The sequence below is a fragment of the Catharus ustulatus genome, chromosome 11 (genome assembly GCF_009819885.2).
Source record: "Catharus ustulatus isolate bCatUst1 chromosome 11, bCatUst1.pri.v2, whole genome shotgun sequence".
Taxonomy (NCBI): Eukaryota; Metazoa; Chordata; class Aves; order Passeriformes; family Turdidae; genus Catharus; species Catharus ustulatus.
In genome coordinates this window covers 2,267,534-2,283,928 of record NC_046231.1, presented here as the reverse complement: position 1 = coordinate 2,283,928, position 16,395 = coordinate 2,267,534, and the positions used below count along the sequence as shown (strand labels likewise).

The 16,395-nt window shown below is 47.3% G+C and overlaps 1 protein-coding gene across 2 annotated transcripts in view; it reads left to right on the top strand.

The window, feature by feature from the left end:
- The first annotated feature begins 1,450 nt into the window (after window positions 1-1,450).
- Window positions 1,451-16,395, top strand: part of PEPD (peptidase D) — a 153,869-nt gene continuing 138,924 nt past the window's right edge. Inside the window, exons 1-3 of one of the 2 annotated variants that reach the window (XM_033069464.1) lie at window positions 1,457-1,526; window positions 6,617-6,800; window positions 8,012-8,139. In XM_033069464.1, the coding sequence (XP_032925355.1) occupies window positions 1,483-1,526; window positions 6,617-6,800; window positions 8,012-8,139 (356 nt within the window). In that variant the 5' untranslated portion in view covers window positions 1,457-1,482. Of the gene's footprint in view, window positions 1,527-6,616; window positions 6,801-8,011; window positions 8,140-16,395 lie in introns of both variants that reach the window. The other variant, XM_033069465.1, reaches the window with a different exon arrangement.

Here is a 16,395-nt window from a genome sequence, read left to right as displayed (position 1 = left end):
TGTTCAGGTCGCTGAGCAGAGCTCCAATCTCTCATTCTTGTCTTTCATGCTCCTGGGTACTTGCTTTTGCAACTGCATTGAGTTACTTGATATGTGAGCCCTGGACTATGGTAGTTTCTTCAGGTATCTTGTAATCTTGGAGCAAGAGCAAGTAATTTTGAGGCAAGAACGGGTCATTTCAGGTTCTGATGAGATCTGTGTGAATAGGAAAAAAACAACGGAGTGGGGCAAGCTCGAGGGCTGATGATGGCTCCAGCACACCATGACCACTTCAAAATGCAGGTGGAAAACATCTCTTCCAGGGATTACAGTAGAACTGCACATGAAGTGGATTTTTGAGCTAGCATTAATTGAGGAGAGCTCAGCGGTAGGGCAGCAGTCCCTGTAAAAGGTTATATTTACATTATGTTATATGGCTTTGAGGCCTGGAATTGTTCCTTAGAAGCCAGCACGGGCGCAGAGGGCCGGAGCAGCCGCAGATGGTCCCTCAGGACGGCACCCCTGGGGTCGGGGGGTCCTGGGGCGGTGCCAGCCCAGCCTGCGGCGGGGCCTGGAGGGGAGTGTTATAAATGAGAAACCAAAGTCTCAATTTTTAGCAAAATTTAGATTGCTTTCTTTCATATAGATAGCGCTGGGGAGGCATGAGGGGTCACTGCCCACTCCACGCTCTGTCGAATCTTGGTTTGCAGCTTCTTCTTATAGTGTGGTCTCTTGTGGTAATCAATAATTTTTGTTTTCTTGCTGTCATCATTTTGCCAGGCAAGCCGTGGTGGCCGAAATAAACATTTGTGTAAAGTCTCTAGGAGTCAGTCCCATAGATACCATCGGGTCTTGGTAGATAAAACCGGCAGAAATCAGGAAGTTCTGGTGTTTGTAGACAGGCAGTCATTGATAAAACAAAGGCAGGAAGTCTGATTTTGCAAAATCTATCGGACTATTGGAAAGTCTGATTTTACAAACTGGTAGTAGTTACAAATTATTTAGAAACATAATATTCATAACAGGGGGGTTTAAAACAATTATTTAATCACATTTTTCCTCTATCAAGTGTCACTTCAGACCTTAGTATTCTGGTTTATACAAACCTCAATACTTTTATGATTAACACGAATCTTTTATCAACTATCACAGGAGCACAGCAGGGCCGTGAGGGCACGGCTATGGGACCGTGAGGGCCGGGCTGCGAGGGCAGGGCGGCGGGGCCGTGAGGGCAGGGCCGTGAGGGCAGGGCTGTGGGACCGTGATGGCCCGGCTGTGAGGGCAGGGCTGTGAGAGCCGGGCTGTGAGGGCAGGGCGGCGAGGCCGTGGCAGGGCTGTGGGACCGTGAGGGCAGGGCTGTGAGGGCAGGGCGGCGGGGCCGTGAGGGCCGGGCCGTGAGGGCAGCGCGGCGGGGCCGTGGCGGGGCCGTGAGGGCCGGGCTGTGAGGGCAGGGCAGGGCAGCGGAGCCGTTCCGCCCGCCCCGCGCTCAGGCGCCGCCGTCACATGACAGCGCAGGGCCGGCGAGCGAACATGGCTGCGGTGGAGGGGTGAGTGCGCTCCGGACCGGCCCCGGCAGCCCCGGCCCGCCGGCACCCCGCTCCCTGCGGCGGGCACGGTGCCTCCCGGGGGCCCGGTGTGCCGGCGGTGTCCCGGGTCGGGCAGGCAGGGCATAGGCTGGGCCGGGCTGCGTGCGCTGGACCCGGGGTTCCCCGAAAGGATTTCGGGTTTTGCGCGGGGCGGTGGGAGAGCTGTGGAGGGTCCCACGGGGGTTTGGTTCGCAGTGCCTCGTCCCCAGCCGTGCGTTGTCCTTTAAGTTGTCTCAGGTTTGGAAGCGATGTTTGAGGGTGGCTTGGATTACATGGCACATGGGTTTTCCCACATTACAGCCATTTCTTCCCGTGCTGTAAGAAGGTGCCATTATAACTGTATCAGAACGAAGGGGGAAGTTTGCAGAGTTGCCGAACGCGGGTCGGGCTGGGGCTGGGCTGTGACCCGGAGCTTTGGGGAGCTCACTGCCCTGTGGGTCCCTGGGGCTCTGGTGTCCCCAGCGCTGTCCAGGCGTTCCCTGCCCCGGAGCTCCCACCTGGGCTGGGCTGGGGGAAGGACGTGGAGCAGCGCCGGGACTTCCAGCTGTCAACTTTACAAGAAGCACTGAGTTGAAGAAAATACCCATTTTATACCTTGAACAGCCGTAGTTACTGTTTCCTTGTGCTGCTGTTAGCGTAGGCCTCTTGCACTTCACATATGAGATGTGGAAACAGCGTTGAAAGTTGTTCAGGCTAATGTTGATGAATCTGTTGCTCAAAACAAAACCAAAAAATAAATAAGGCACAGTCAACAAACAAGTGAAAATTCACTGAAAAGTAGTTTCAGTGGTTTCTCATCTTCATTGAAATCTGGATCCTCTCTGTGGGATGTCAGTAGAACAGAAATAGCAGTCCATTAATTTTCTGCTCAATAAGATCAGAAGTACAAAGGTTAACTGAAAAATGGTAGGAAAACCAGAGATAAAATAGGAGTTTTGGTTACCGGTGTGTTCTGGTGGTTGCTTTGCAATAATTGCAAAATGTTAGATGAATCATATAGTGCCAGAATGTATGCTCTCTAAAATATAAAACTTCTGAAATAAACATTGAAAATCAGGAGCTCCAGGCAAAAGAAAAATATCCTTTAAAGAACCAGATGTAGTTTAATGTTCCTAGCTGTATTTCACTTGCAGTATAATAAAATAAAAGAGCTTGTCCGTGAGCTTGGGCCTAAGTGATCATAAAAATTGTGTGTGACAGCCAGCAGGAAACTGTCAGCTACTTTACCAGACTGAGCAGTGGTGAATGCTGGTACCAGACTGGAGAAAACAAGGGAGCTGAGCTTCTCTTGCCCTGTTTTGTTCTTGCAGGTATCCACTTTTGACACCAGCTAAGGTTTATTTGCAGAAGGCTGCATAGCTTTAAAGAGGCGTGAACCACAAAGCAGTGCTTGTATCAAATACACTTCTTTATTAAATGTGTAACTTCACATGAGAGTTTTGGGTTGAGTTTGTGGCTGGAGATGCTGGAGTCCTTGTGCTAACAGAGGAAACCAACCTTGAAGGAGCAGCCAATGTGTTAATTCTGATAACTCTGCTGAAGCACAAGGGTGATCAGAGGACTGAAGTGCCTCTTGTAAGAAGACAAGCTGAGAAAACTGGAAAGGAGAAGGCTATGAGGAGACTCATAGCACCTTCCAGTATCTGAAGGGGCTACAAGGAAACTGGAGGGGGACTCTTCATTGAGAGCTTTAGTGACAGGACAAGGAGTAACGGCTAGAAACTGAAAAAGTGGAAATTTAGGCTGGATATTAGGAAGAAATTCTTAACTGTAAGAGTGGTAAGATGCTGGAACAGATTGCCCAGGAAGTTGTGGATGCCCCAGCACTGGCAGTGTTCAAGGCCAGGCTGTGCAAAGCCTTGAGCAGCCTGGTCTAGTGGGAGGTGTCCTTGCCCATGACAGGGATGTGGGACAAGATGATCTTTAAGGTCTGTTCCAATCCAACCCATTCTATGGTTCTGTGATTTGTGTGTCTCATGGGATATAACTGAGTTATTAGAGATCATGGACCAAAATGAGAAGCTTGTAGTTTCTTCCCTAGGAAGAATTTAGTGGCAGTTTTGTTCTGAGGCAGATTTACACTGCTTACAGTGTAATTGCTTGTGTATTTGTAGGGTTGATGCCCATGGGAGGCAGTTACATACATGCACCCACTCAACTTCCTACAAGTCATTGAACAGCCAGTCCTATGTGTGACCTTTTTTCTTTGTGATCTTGAGTATTTTGAGAGATCTGTTTCCCAGTTTTTGTTTGCCATGGAAAGCTGGGTGTACAGCCGTATCCCTTTTTGTAACACTTAAATGCTCCCGTCAGTATTGTCTCTGAACAGAGCTCTCTGTGTTAGCTATGCATGGCTCATGTGTGCCAAGTGACTGGATCTCTTGCAAAGGCAGAGGCAAAGCAGCACCTGTGGGTGTTCTGCTGCATTGTCAGTCCATCCATGGAGGTGCCATCAGTTTGGTGTCTGGGTGCTTGCAGGAGAAAAAAAGAGAACAAGAACTGTGGAGGAAGCAAACCCCTCTAAGTTGAATAATCTCTCTAAAACCTAGCTAGTTTTCTCTGCAGAATTCCAGTTGTGAAAGTAGGTGTATTTGCTGGCAAGCTCAGTCCATCTGAGCTGTGAATTAACATGAGTGCTCAGCAGAGAACCTGAGAACAGAGCAAGATTTGCAGCAACACTCAGCCCAGCCCTCAGGACCTGCAGCCCTTGCTGCAGGGTCCAGCATGCTCAGCTGTTGCGATTTCTACAGCAGCCTTAAAACAGAGACCAAGGCCATGCCCCTAAAGAAACTGTGCCACTCTAAAACAACTGCAGAGGCCACGCTCTGCTGTGGATTAATACTGTGGCATCATATTCAGACAGGGAAAGTGGGATCTGGTATGTCCAAGGAAGAACACACTTTCACTTAGAGAAAATGTGTACAGGAACTATCATTTTGCACTAGAATGCATTTTAGCTTTAGCATTAAGATCCCTGTAAAAGGCACACTTAAGTGGCTTAGTAAAACTACTGGTGTGAATTGCTGCTTGTTGCAATTATTTCTCCTTGAGTCTCATTTGGATTGTCAAAGGTTTTAAGGGTAATAAAAGCATCCATATTAGACTTAAGGGAGATGAAAATGTGCCTTTGTGGCAGCTTCCCAGGAACTCCAGGGTGTAGGAACAGACCTGGAGGAGAGAGGTCAGAGTTCTCTTTTTTCTTTTTGTTTTTTTTTTTTTTTTTTAATCACAGAGAGATCCCCACTTCACTTGTGAAGCAAGTGAAATTGCAATGAAGGTGACTTTTTTCATTCCTTTGAAGCTAAACATGAGACAGGCTATGCTACAACCTCTGCCTGTTGAGGTTTTTTTGGGGGGTATTTTTATCAGCAGATGCAAAGATCTGAGAGCAACATACAGTATAAGGGTATTTGATGATGTTCTCTCCTCCCTTTTATAAATGTCCCATAAGGTGAGCATATGATTTCCAGGCCATTGCAAGCACTTACTCCAAGGGATGATCCTGCTTGGAGAGCAGCATTTTCAGCCTCTTGTGCACTGCTGAATTACCAAGCGACAGCTTTGGACCTGGAAAGCCTTGCCTATCTTTAGTTTGAGGTTGACTATCTTAGAACTTCCAGTAGCTTTTGCTAGGATTGTATGAACTTGCTTTCCTCTTCCTAGAGGCATGGGTACCCCAAAAGAAAAGCTTGTGCTGTGCTGCCAGGCTGTGCTGATGTGCTGCAGTCGGCAGTCTGCAGCCCTTGTGATGATTACCTGCCTTGGTGCTGGGTTCTCAGGTGTGTGTTGGAAGGAATGAAAATAAACACATTTGGGTTTTGTTCACCATCAGCTGAACTTGTAAGCAGATAGTTTTAAAATTGGATTAGCAAGAGCAGTCTTTTACCTTCTAAAATTACTTACACTGGTACATCAAGTGGTTATAAGCAAATAAAATAAAGTGGTTTATTAGCTCTTTTATGCTGTGGCTGCAGTGGGAAATTATAGGGTTTACATTTCTGAGGTTGATAAAGACTTTTAGGAGGTTATGCAGCTATAAATCAAAGGTTACCTTTCAGATTGCCTATGAAAGCTATATAATAATTAAGATGTGGAGCTTTGCTCCTGTAAGGTTAAGTCCTTTGGTGGTTGGTTCATTTCTTGTCATCTTAACATAGTAACAAGCTAACTGCACCTTTCTGTAAATCACAGCTGACACAAGGTGACCATCCAGTCCATCAGTCTTGGAGAAGCTGGGACAAATTCGATTTATAAAATAGGATTTTATGGATAAATTTTATTGATTATCTCTAATACCGAAGCTCCAAAGCACAGCTTTGCTATATTAAGCATAAAAAACCATCCCCAAAATAAACTGCTTTTAGATTTTTCTCATATCACCTGGTTCAACTCCTCCCTTGCTCCATGTCCTAGAAAAGCTCCAAAAAGTGCACTTGTGGATCCAAAACAAATGTGATGAATCAGCCACGTGTTCTTGAGGTACTTTCAACATCTAAAATTACTTGGTAACAGTGAGCTCTCTGCTTTTAAAGTGTACCCTCGCAGCTGCAGCTCCGCTGAGTGCCATCTTTCAGAAGCTTTCTGGGCTGTCTCAGCACATTTGTGTCCCTCAGGGACAGGCAGTAGTACCCAACACAAGCTCCTGTGGCCACGTGTTTGAGTTCAGTCACAGGCTGAAGCTGCTTATGTGCATGCAAGAACAAACATCCATACACAGAAAAGAGATTTGCTGATCCTGTGTGAGTAGGGGAATGCTGTTGTCCTCTGTCTGCTGTCCACCATCTTTTCTCTCTACTCCCTGTTCCCCAGAAGGACTTGCTGAAGTTTAAAACTTAATGTAAACTTCCACTTCTGTTTTCAGCAACTCAGAACTAATTTTCTGCCCTCCTCAGCTGACATGGGCTGTAGTCACTTGTGCTGTGCTGCCAAAGGGATGTAATGAGGGACATGCTGAGGGCTGTAACTGCAGCCTTGTCTAACGAACACTGTGCATCTAAGCTATGCTAACCCCTGTCCTTGCCATTAATTGTCAATGAAAAAATCTCTTCTAGACCCTCCTATTGGCTGGGGAATGAGACTCTGAGGGTGCCTGCAGCTCTCTTTGCCTTGAACAGAAGGCGGCTGTGTGAACGCCTGAGACAGAATAAGGATGTCCAGAAGAACTCAATTGTTCTGCTGCAGGGTGGAGAAGAAACCCAGAGATACTGCACTGATACTGGCATTGTGTTTCGCCAGGTAAGAGCTGAAGCAAAACTTCAAAGTAAGAAACTTTGCGTGAATTTGTAAATGATTCTAAATTATTTCCTCTTTATCTCTCAGATGTGTGTTGTCTCACTTCACTTAAATTGGCTTCTTTATAACATTGCTTCTTCAGCTTTGAGTTGCTCTCACTTTCAGTGCTTTAGTGCAGGCTCATTATCTGGTTTAAAGGGCTTAAACCTGTTCAAGGCCTTACTGCTCATCAGTGTTTGAATCTAATCTTGAAGACAGCAGTGGAATATCTCTTCATTTTTTTAGTCTTGTCCGTGACCCAAAAAACAACGTTCCTTGTGTAATAAAACACGTTACAGTGGGCCTAGGCTGAATTAATTAATAGAAAAGTGTATTTCATGGTTATATAAAACAGCAGCCTATATCTTGGAATTTACAACATGTGTCTTCTTAAATTAGACTCTTCCTTAAGTACCTTCTTCTGTTACAAATAGGACTTAACATATTCTGGGGATGTTGGTGTAAAAGAACTCAAATTATGCATATCCCATACCCTGCATGGTTTCTGCAGCAGTTTGTTTTGTGAATTTGATTGAGCTGTTATATGTTATAAAGAAACAAACACAATGAATTTTAATTTAGATAGCACATATCTAAATGTAGTTACGGTTTTAGAGGAGATGCACATTTCAGGGTGCTGGAGCATATGTCTGTCCTTACCAAGATTAAGTCCTGTATTGTTAGGAGCTTTGTTGTTTGCTTGCTTGTTCTTAAAATAATTCTTGGATAAAGGCTGTTCCTGGTGCAGCTTCCTCTTCTCTGGGGAAGGTTGGGGTTTCACTTCAGCGCTCTGCCTTCACAACCCAATGAAGCTGCACTCTGCTTTTGCCGTGTCCCTTCTGGCATGATTGTTTCTCCCTGATAATACATTCCCCTCATTCTAGATTGGAAGAATGTATTTTAATGTGTAGTGTATGTTTATTGTGCTGAGCTAACCACTTTATGATGGTTTATTAATGTCTGATCCTTTCCAGTTGCTAACAAAGGGATTTGTATTATTCTAACCTAAAACTAAGCAGTCTGAAAAGGTTTAGACCTAAATCACTTCTCTCCCTCCAAAAGCAAGAGATCTCTTCCAGATATGTGGAAATAGGAATTAATATGTACTGTAGAGTATTTTTAGAGCTGGTAGAAGTGAAGTCTTTCTTCTAAGAATATATTTTGTTTTAACCTAGGAATCTTACTTTCATTGGACTTTTGGAGTAACTGAAGCAGGCTGCTTTGGAGCAGTAGATGTTGATACTGGAAGATCTGTGCTTTTTGTTCCACAACTCCCTGAAAGCTATGCTGTTTGGATGGGAAAGTAAGACCTAACTTTTAACTGCATTGGGGTGTATCCAAGTACTTCATATAACATACAGTAGTTTCACGAATACAAGCCGCACGGATTATAAGCCGCACCCCCGGTGCCTCGACAATGTTGCTGTCTTTGTCAATAGATAAGCCGCACCCCGAATATTAGCCGCACTTTCGTTCGTCGCGAGAATCCGTGCGCAGCTTTCACAAATTGGCCAATTAGTAAGAGGATCGCGGCATAGCGGGCTTTACTGGCTCGGGGCGGGGCCAGGCAGGCTCGGCCCGCTCAGGGTTGCCGACGGGGCCGGGTGGCCCAGCTCAGCGCCACGGCTCGGCGGGGCTGGCCGGGTGGTGCTGCCGCCGCCGCCGGGCTCGCTGGCCCCCCTCTCCCGTCAGCACCGCCCCGCTGCCGCGTTCACTCGCCCGGCTGGCAGGGCTGCCGCCGCCGGGCTCGCCGTCCGCCCCGCTGCCACTTTCGCTCGCCCCGCGCCGCGCCTCGCGAGCGCCACGCCCGCCCCGCGCCGCGCCCGCCCCGCGGCGCTTTCGCGGCTCGCGGCTCGCGGCGGCGCTTTCGCGGCTCGCGGTTCGCGGTTCGCGGCTCACGGCTCGCGGCTCGCGGTTCGCGGCTCGTGGCGGCGCTTTCGCGGCTCGCGGTTTGCGGCTCGCGGCGGCGCTTTCGCGGCTCGCGGTTCGCGGCTCGCGGTTCGCGGCTCGCGGCTCGCGGCTCGCGGTTCGCGGTTCGCGGCTCGCGGCGGCGCTTTCGCGGCTCGCGGCTCGCGGCGGCGCTTTCGCGGCTCGCGGTTCGCGGCGAGCGGCGGCGCTTTCGCGAGCGGCGGCGCTTTCGCTCGCCGGGCGGCGCTTTCGCGAGCGCCGCTTTCGCTCGCCCCGCCGGCAGGGCTGCCGCCGCCGCCACCAGGCTCGCCGGCCGCCCCCTCCCGTCTGCACCGCCGCCGCGTTTCCTCGCCCTGGCCGGCACTGCAGGCCCCCGCACCGCCGGGCTCCCCCACGCTGCTGGCCCCGATTCTGCTGGGCTTCCCCCGCTGCCAGGCAGCCCCACCCGCCGGCCTTCCTGCTTCTGCCATGCTCCCCTGCACTGCTAGCCCCAGTTCTCCCGGGCTCCCCCGCCCTGCTGGCTCAGGCTCTGCCGCCCGCCCCCGACACTGCTGGCCCCGCCTCTGCCAGGCTTTCCCACCTCTGCCGGGGCCGGCCGGGCTCCAGCTTGGCTTGGGGCTGCCGCGGGCTCTCACTTCCGTGTTGGCAGCTTTTAGAATTTTGTTAATAGATTAGCCGCCCCGGAATATTAGCCGCACTTCCGGGTTTCCACCAAAATTTTGGTCAAATTGGTGCGGCTTGTATTCGTGAAATTACTGTAACTGCCTGTAGAGCTCCATGTTGTGTCAGTTAATCAGATCCCATCAAATCAAGGCATGGGAATGATATATATATAGTGATAGACACAAACAAGGATACAAAACACGATCAGCTGATGTTGCTCATGTGATATGAAATGATCTACCACCATTTGGAAGACAGTACCCTTAGAATTGGAACCCCTGAATCTCGTGGTAGCTCTGAGAGGAAGGTGGACCATAAAGAAAAGTCACTATCTTGTGTAAAGCCCAAGCAAGTTAAATAATAAAGCAGGCTTTTTCAAGCTGCTTTGCTATTTTGCAGCAGCCATAGCTAAGAAGCTTTCTGAATGGTGTAAGGTAGTTTAGCTTCTGATAGGCTTTTTAAAAATGAACTCACAGACAGGAAAATGTGATTTTAATGCTATTCTATGAGTATGCCATAAACATCTCTCCATCCACCTTGGTAGTAATGCTGCACAGGGCCATAGTGGTGGAGGAATTGATTTATTTATGTGTTCATTTATTTTCTCAGTCTTAGTTGTATTTATACCCTCTACCACACTGTAAATTTTTGTATCATCTACATTGTCTCAGAACATTGGATTGCTTCTAATTTAATCTTTTGACAAGCTGCTTCACTTCTAATTGAAGCTATCACTTATATTTTAATGCTAATTTTGGGAAAAGGAAAACAGTTGTAAGTGATCCCATGTGCTGAACTGTGCCAGACCATATGGCAGGGCATGGCTGCTGTCTTCTCAGAGAGTTTATACGAATTTCACTGTCTTAGACGTGTCTGGGGACTGAAATTGTGATGGCATAAAAATCTGCATGCTACTGTGTGAAATCTTTTAGCTGTGAGCCACACCTGTCTGGGAGGGCAGGTTCTATAAGCCCCACATGTGTACTCTGAAATCTGTTCCCACTTGGTGCTTGTTCCCACGTATGGACAGTTTTTTCCTATCCTTAAGTTCTCTTCTGCTAGTTCAGAACAGCTGTTTCATACCCACTCTGATTGTGCCTAATCTAAAAAAGCTTAAAAATATTATTGAAATTCTAGCATCTCATTTTGCATTTTCAAACAAAATATTGTGGTGCTTGTAACTAGTGGCCTTTTTGATTTGTTTGTGCTGGACTTGTTATCTCTCCATTTATGGAATTAATTAAGTCTAGTTAGAAGTAATTTATTGTCATTGTGTCTTCTTGCAGAGTAAAAAAATTGGTGTTTGTTGTTTTCTAAATTCTTCTCCTCACCCTTCCTGGATCCCTCTGTTTGAATCTTGTTTTCTCTTCTGTCAGCCGTGGTCATGTACTTTTCTGCTTGTCAGAAGGAGGATGGGTGAATAACTCATTTGTGAGTCAGTGGTGGTTCTGCTTCATGAGCTGTTTGGCAGTGAGTAGTGCATACAGCTAGGGATTGTGTGTTCCTTCCCAGAAGATTCAATTTTAACTCAAAATTAGAAAAACACAAGTAAGTATGCCTTCCATCCACTGCAGTTTATCACTGTAGTTTGCCTTGGAAGTGCTTCCTTCTGTGCCTGTGGAAGACACTATCTACCCATTGAAGAAACAGGCATTTCACATCAGTGGAGCACAAGTCAGTGTAAAGCTTTGTGTGGTATTTGAGGTTGGTGTCTTACAGAGGTCTGCAGCTGCTGTGCCACTTCATAGCCCAGGCATTTGCTTTGCCTGCTGTTTATTTTGCTTTCTGTTTAAGACAGATGTGGGAATCTGTGAATTTGGGCAGAAACACATAGATTGTCTTAAAATTAATGCAAAAGGCTCTTCACTACAGTTTTACCACTGCTGTATTACTAAATATATCATTTGATGTAGTGTTGTGCCTTCACTTCTGAAGAACACATATTTGAGTTGCTTTTGAAGCATAGTATGGATAATGTGTCGTTCAGAAGGGTTAATCTATTAGCCTGGGATACAAAAATGGGGCTTCTTGACTCCATTCAAATTGCAGTCTTAGTTTGGCCAAAGCCAGTGCAGTTTCTGAGAGTGTTTGCTTGGAGATCAGCAGACTGTAAGTTTACCATGAACACTGGATTTTTTCCGGCCTCAGCCCTGTTTTTATGAGTGGTGCTGCATGCTGAGGTGGTGGTGCCTGGAGACCCTGCAGAGCAGGTGGGATGGAGGTAGGGATTGCACCCCTCTGGGCTGGGGGCACAGCCCAGCACTAAGCAGCACTGGTGTCCACGTTGGAAGTGTTACAGATCTGGTAGGACTTCATGCTGAAAGTGCTCTGAAGATTTGTAAAATCAGTTGTAAGGCTGCCTTTCAGAAGTCCTGCAAGCCAAAATAACCTCTGCAGTTATAAAGGGAAGGAGAGATTACAGTAATTTCATGAATACAAGCCGCACCAATTTGACCAAAATTTTGGTGGAAACCCGGAAGTGCGGCTCATATTCGAGGGCGGCTAATACATGAACAAAATTCTAAAAGCTGCCAACACGGAAGTGAGAGCCCGCGGCAGCCCCAAGCCAAGCTGGAGCCTGGCCGGCCCTGGCTGAGGTGGGAAAGCCTGGCAGAGGCGGGGCCAGCAGTGTGGGGGGCGGGTGGCAGAGCCTGGGCCAGCAGGGTGGGGCAGGGGGGGCAGCAGAAACCGGGCCAGCAGGGCGGGGGAGCCCGGGAGAACTGGGGCTAGCAGTGCAGGGGAGCGTGGCAGAAGCAGGAAGCCCAGCGGGTGGGGCTGCCTGGCAGCGGGGGAAGCCCAGCAGAATCGGGGCCAGCAGCGTGGGGAGCCCGGCGGTGCGGGGGCCTGCAGTGCCGGCCAGGGCAAGGAAACGCGGCGGCGGTGCAGAAGGGAGGGGGCGGCCGGCGAGCCTGGCAGCGGCGGCGGCGGCTGCCCCGCCGGCAGGGCGAGCAAACGCGGCACGGGGCGGCTGGCGAGCCTGGCAGCGGCGGCGGCGGCTGCCCCGCCGGCAGGGCGAGCAAACGCGGCAGCGGGGCGGTGCTGACAGGAGAGGGGGGCCAGCGAGCCCGGCGGCGGTGGCAGCCCTGCTGGCCGGGTGAGCAAACATGGCGCGGGGCGGCCGGCGAGCCTGGCAGTGGCGGCTGGTCCGCCAGCAGGGCGAGCAAACGCGGCAGTGGGGCGGTGCTGACGGGAGAGGGGGGGCCAGCGAGCCCGGCGGCGGCTGCAGCACCACCCAGCCGGCCCCATCGGCAACCATGAGCGGGCCGAGCCTGCCTGGCCCCGCCCCGAGCCAGTAAACCCCGCTATGCTGCGATCCTGTTACTAATTGGCCAATTTGTGAAAGCTGCGCACGGATTCTCGCTACGAACGAAAGTGCGGCTAATATTCGGGGTGCGGCTTATCTATTGACAAAGACAGCAACATTGTCGAGGCACCGGAAGTGCGGCTTATACTCCGTGCGGCTTGTATTCGTGACACTTCTGTAAGTTTAATTAGCAGACTATGGAGCTTCTCCAAAAAAAACCCAGAGCCACTTAAGGTGGCAGTTGCAGAATTTTTGTGAGAGTAATTGTAGGACTGGTGGTCTTTTGTTCATGGAAGGGATTACAACGACATTGCTCTGTTTTTAAATTATGGGAGTGGACATTTCTCCAGATGTTGGGCCAGCAAATTTCTCAGTTGCTGTCTGGAAAAACATTTTGAAGTAAGAGAACCACTTTGCCTGTCACTTGACCTGTACCTCTGCCCCTGTCCTCCATTATTTGCAAGGCAGAAACACAGACTCTGAGAATGACTCAGCTTAGTGGGTGGCTTTTCTGCTCCTGAATATTTTTCTGTTTTTAACTTTAGAAGGAAGAGTTTAAGGAATTAATCTGGTAATATAGGATAGTAAAGGCTTCAGAAGTGTAAATGTTTTGTAAATCTCCCTCTTTCTTGGCATAGTATTACCTAGTCAAGTTTTTGGTGCAACAAAGCTGTTAAGCCATCATTTCTGTTCTTAGAAAACTTTGAATTGCTATGACTGGAAGTCTTCACAAAGACTTCAGTTTTGCTAATTTATGCTGCACCTGCCATTTAGCTCCTTAATTATAAATGACAGAACTAGTCAGTGTGCTGATTAAAGATATTTTATAAAGTAAAACATACTGTACAGCAGCTGCTTTATGTGGAGAGCATGCCAGAATTACTTAATAGCCTGGCCACACAGAGTGTTTTTAGTGGAAGACAAAAAGTATTTAACCCTTTCACACTCTAACATTAGAAATACATATTAAATGTAGTAATGGTCCGGAAAAATAAAATGGTTCTGTGGTGCCCAATTAATGGTGCAATTTCCTGTTTTCTCTGAAGCTCTGCTGGATGACTGGTAAGTATTGCAGCTTTAATCTGACATTGCACCCACTATAAGTAATGTTTTTTCCATGAATTTGACTGAAAGCTATCTGTGTGTTCAAAGTTGAACCTTGGATTAGCATTTGGAGCTGTAATAAAACACAGTAAAATGCTTTGCAAATGTTAGTTATTTCTCAGTGACCTAATGAGGAAGCTCTTTAAAACATTGTCATCAATTTCAGGTGGGTTACAACCAAAATTAACCTTTGGTTTTGATGATTACATTTGACTGACATCAGCAAAGCTGAGTAGTTTTACTGCCTTTTGAAAAAACTGCAGAAGTAAATGGTTGGGTTTGGGTTGGGTTTTTTTTTGTTTGCTTTTTTCCCCTTAACACTTGTAAAAGAAAGTAGCCTCTCAGTCTGTGTGGGCTTTTACCTTTTTGTTCTTAGACTTTTTGTGACCATGAAAATTAGAAACTGAGAAATTGATTTCTTGATCTCTTCTTCTTAATGGAGATTGGTGAGATTTTGTGGCATGTATATTTTGAATAATTGTGAGTATTAAATCATGCACAGCATGGTATGTTTATCTGACTGTATCATGGTGATGGAGACTGGTGCATTAATTACCCTTGTTCTGGCAACAGCAGGGCAAGGTGTGTAGAAGGGGGAGGACAGTGAGGACAGCTGTTTGGAAAGGGAGTGGAATGTGGTTGGGGATTATAGGGAACAAACTCCAGATTACCTTAATTGCTCTTCTTAATGTACATTTTGCAGGAATGAAGGACATCTACAGGAGTTTTATTAATAGAACATGCAGGTCCTCTTCCTCATAGCCTGTTCCTGGTTTTTTGTTTTACCTTCAGAACTGATCTGCCATCTCCTGCAATTTTTTATTGTAATTTTTTCTCTAAAATGAAATAAGCTTTTCTTTTTCTGTGTCTCTCAGTTTGATCTTTTACTGCAGTTTGTCATTTCCCAGTACCTACTGAATCTTTATTTTGCTGTTTAAAAAAACCCCAGATTTTAATCACTTTAGGTCATCTTATTACTGTTTTGTACCAGTTGGCATTGCAGTCTATCTGCAGAGTTTGTTACCACCTGGAAATGTTCTCTGTGGATCTCAAACATACTCAGTTCTGTTTCTGAGTAGTGTCAGAACTAATTTCAATCTTTGCAGTATCCCACTAATCAAGACTTACAGTCTATTTCTGTTTATTGCTTTAACTTCTGGGAACATCCGTCTAAATTGACACAGCACTTCTCAGTGTGGCAGTTGGAGAGTTTCCCAGCCTGGGTAATGCTCATCTTTTTATCTATTTATTTATTTTTATTTTCTGCTTTAGGCTTTTCTGTTTTCTTATTATGACTAGTTATTGTGTTTCAGGTTACATTGTAGTGTTTCTGTCCAAGTCAATTTGAGTTGATTTTGGAGAGTAGCAGTCTTGAGAGAGTTTTTTTGTCAAATATTTTACAATTACTCAGGTAGTACATCTGTTGCTTTACCCTTCATCTGATCATTTCAGAACTGCACAATAAAGCTGGCTGCTTTTGATTGACAAGACTGAGTTCTGCAATTCCCCAGGTGCTTATTTTCCATGATTCCAGGTCTCTCCCTGGTACAGTGATTTCCATTTCTTTGCCCCCCATTCATTTATTATTGTATTTCATAGAATCATGGAATGGTTGGAAAGGACTTTAAAGGTCATCAAGTTCCAACCTCCCACCATGGGCAGGGACCCCTTCCCCTATCCCATGTTGCTCCAAGCCCTGTCCAACCTGTCCTTGAGCACTTCCAGGGGTGGGCAGCCACAGCTTCTCTGTGCAGCCTGTGCCAGGAACTCAGCACCCTCACAGGGAAAAATTTCCTTCTAATATATAATCTAAACCTACTCTATTTTAGTTTGAAGCTATTCCCCCTTATCCTGTCACTTCAGGCTCTTGAAAATATATTTTCTCCATCTTTCTTCTTGGCTCCTTCAGGCACTGGAAGGCTGCAGTTAGGTCACCCTGAAGCTTCTCTTTTCCAGGCTGAACAATCCCCGTTGTCCCAGCCCTCTGCTCATCCTGGAGCCTCCTCTGGGCTCTCTGCAGCAGCTCCAGCTCCTTGCTGTGCTGGCCCAGGGCTGGGGCAGCTCTGCAGATGCTCAGGGTCTCGGCTGAGGGGCACAATCCCCCCTGCCCTGCTGCCCACGCTCACCCAGCCCAGGGCAGGGGGGATTGGGATCCAGCACACACGGCCAGGACAGGGCAGCCTCACTCCCAAGTCCTGGATGGATCCTGAGGGTTGCCCCAACCCAGATGCAGCTCTAGCACTTGGTCTTGTAAAACCTCATGAGATTCCCACTAGCCAGCTGCCCGGTTTCTCTGTGAATGAAAATTACTTTTTCAGAATAATTAATGTCTGGAATCTCTTGCCACTTTACTGACAGTGGTCTTCTCTAAAAGCACTGCTTAAATGCTCAGACTTCTCAAATGTTCAGTGGAGTCATTGTCTCAGTATTCTCACTGTCCACAAGTCTTGCTTGGTCTGGGATGAATGTATATTGGTTTATGACTTACTTCAGTAATTACTTTAATAAATCTACTTTCTTATGGCTTTCTTAAAAGCTTAAGTTTCTTGTTGAGAAAGCTTGAAACCATGATAGCAATTT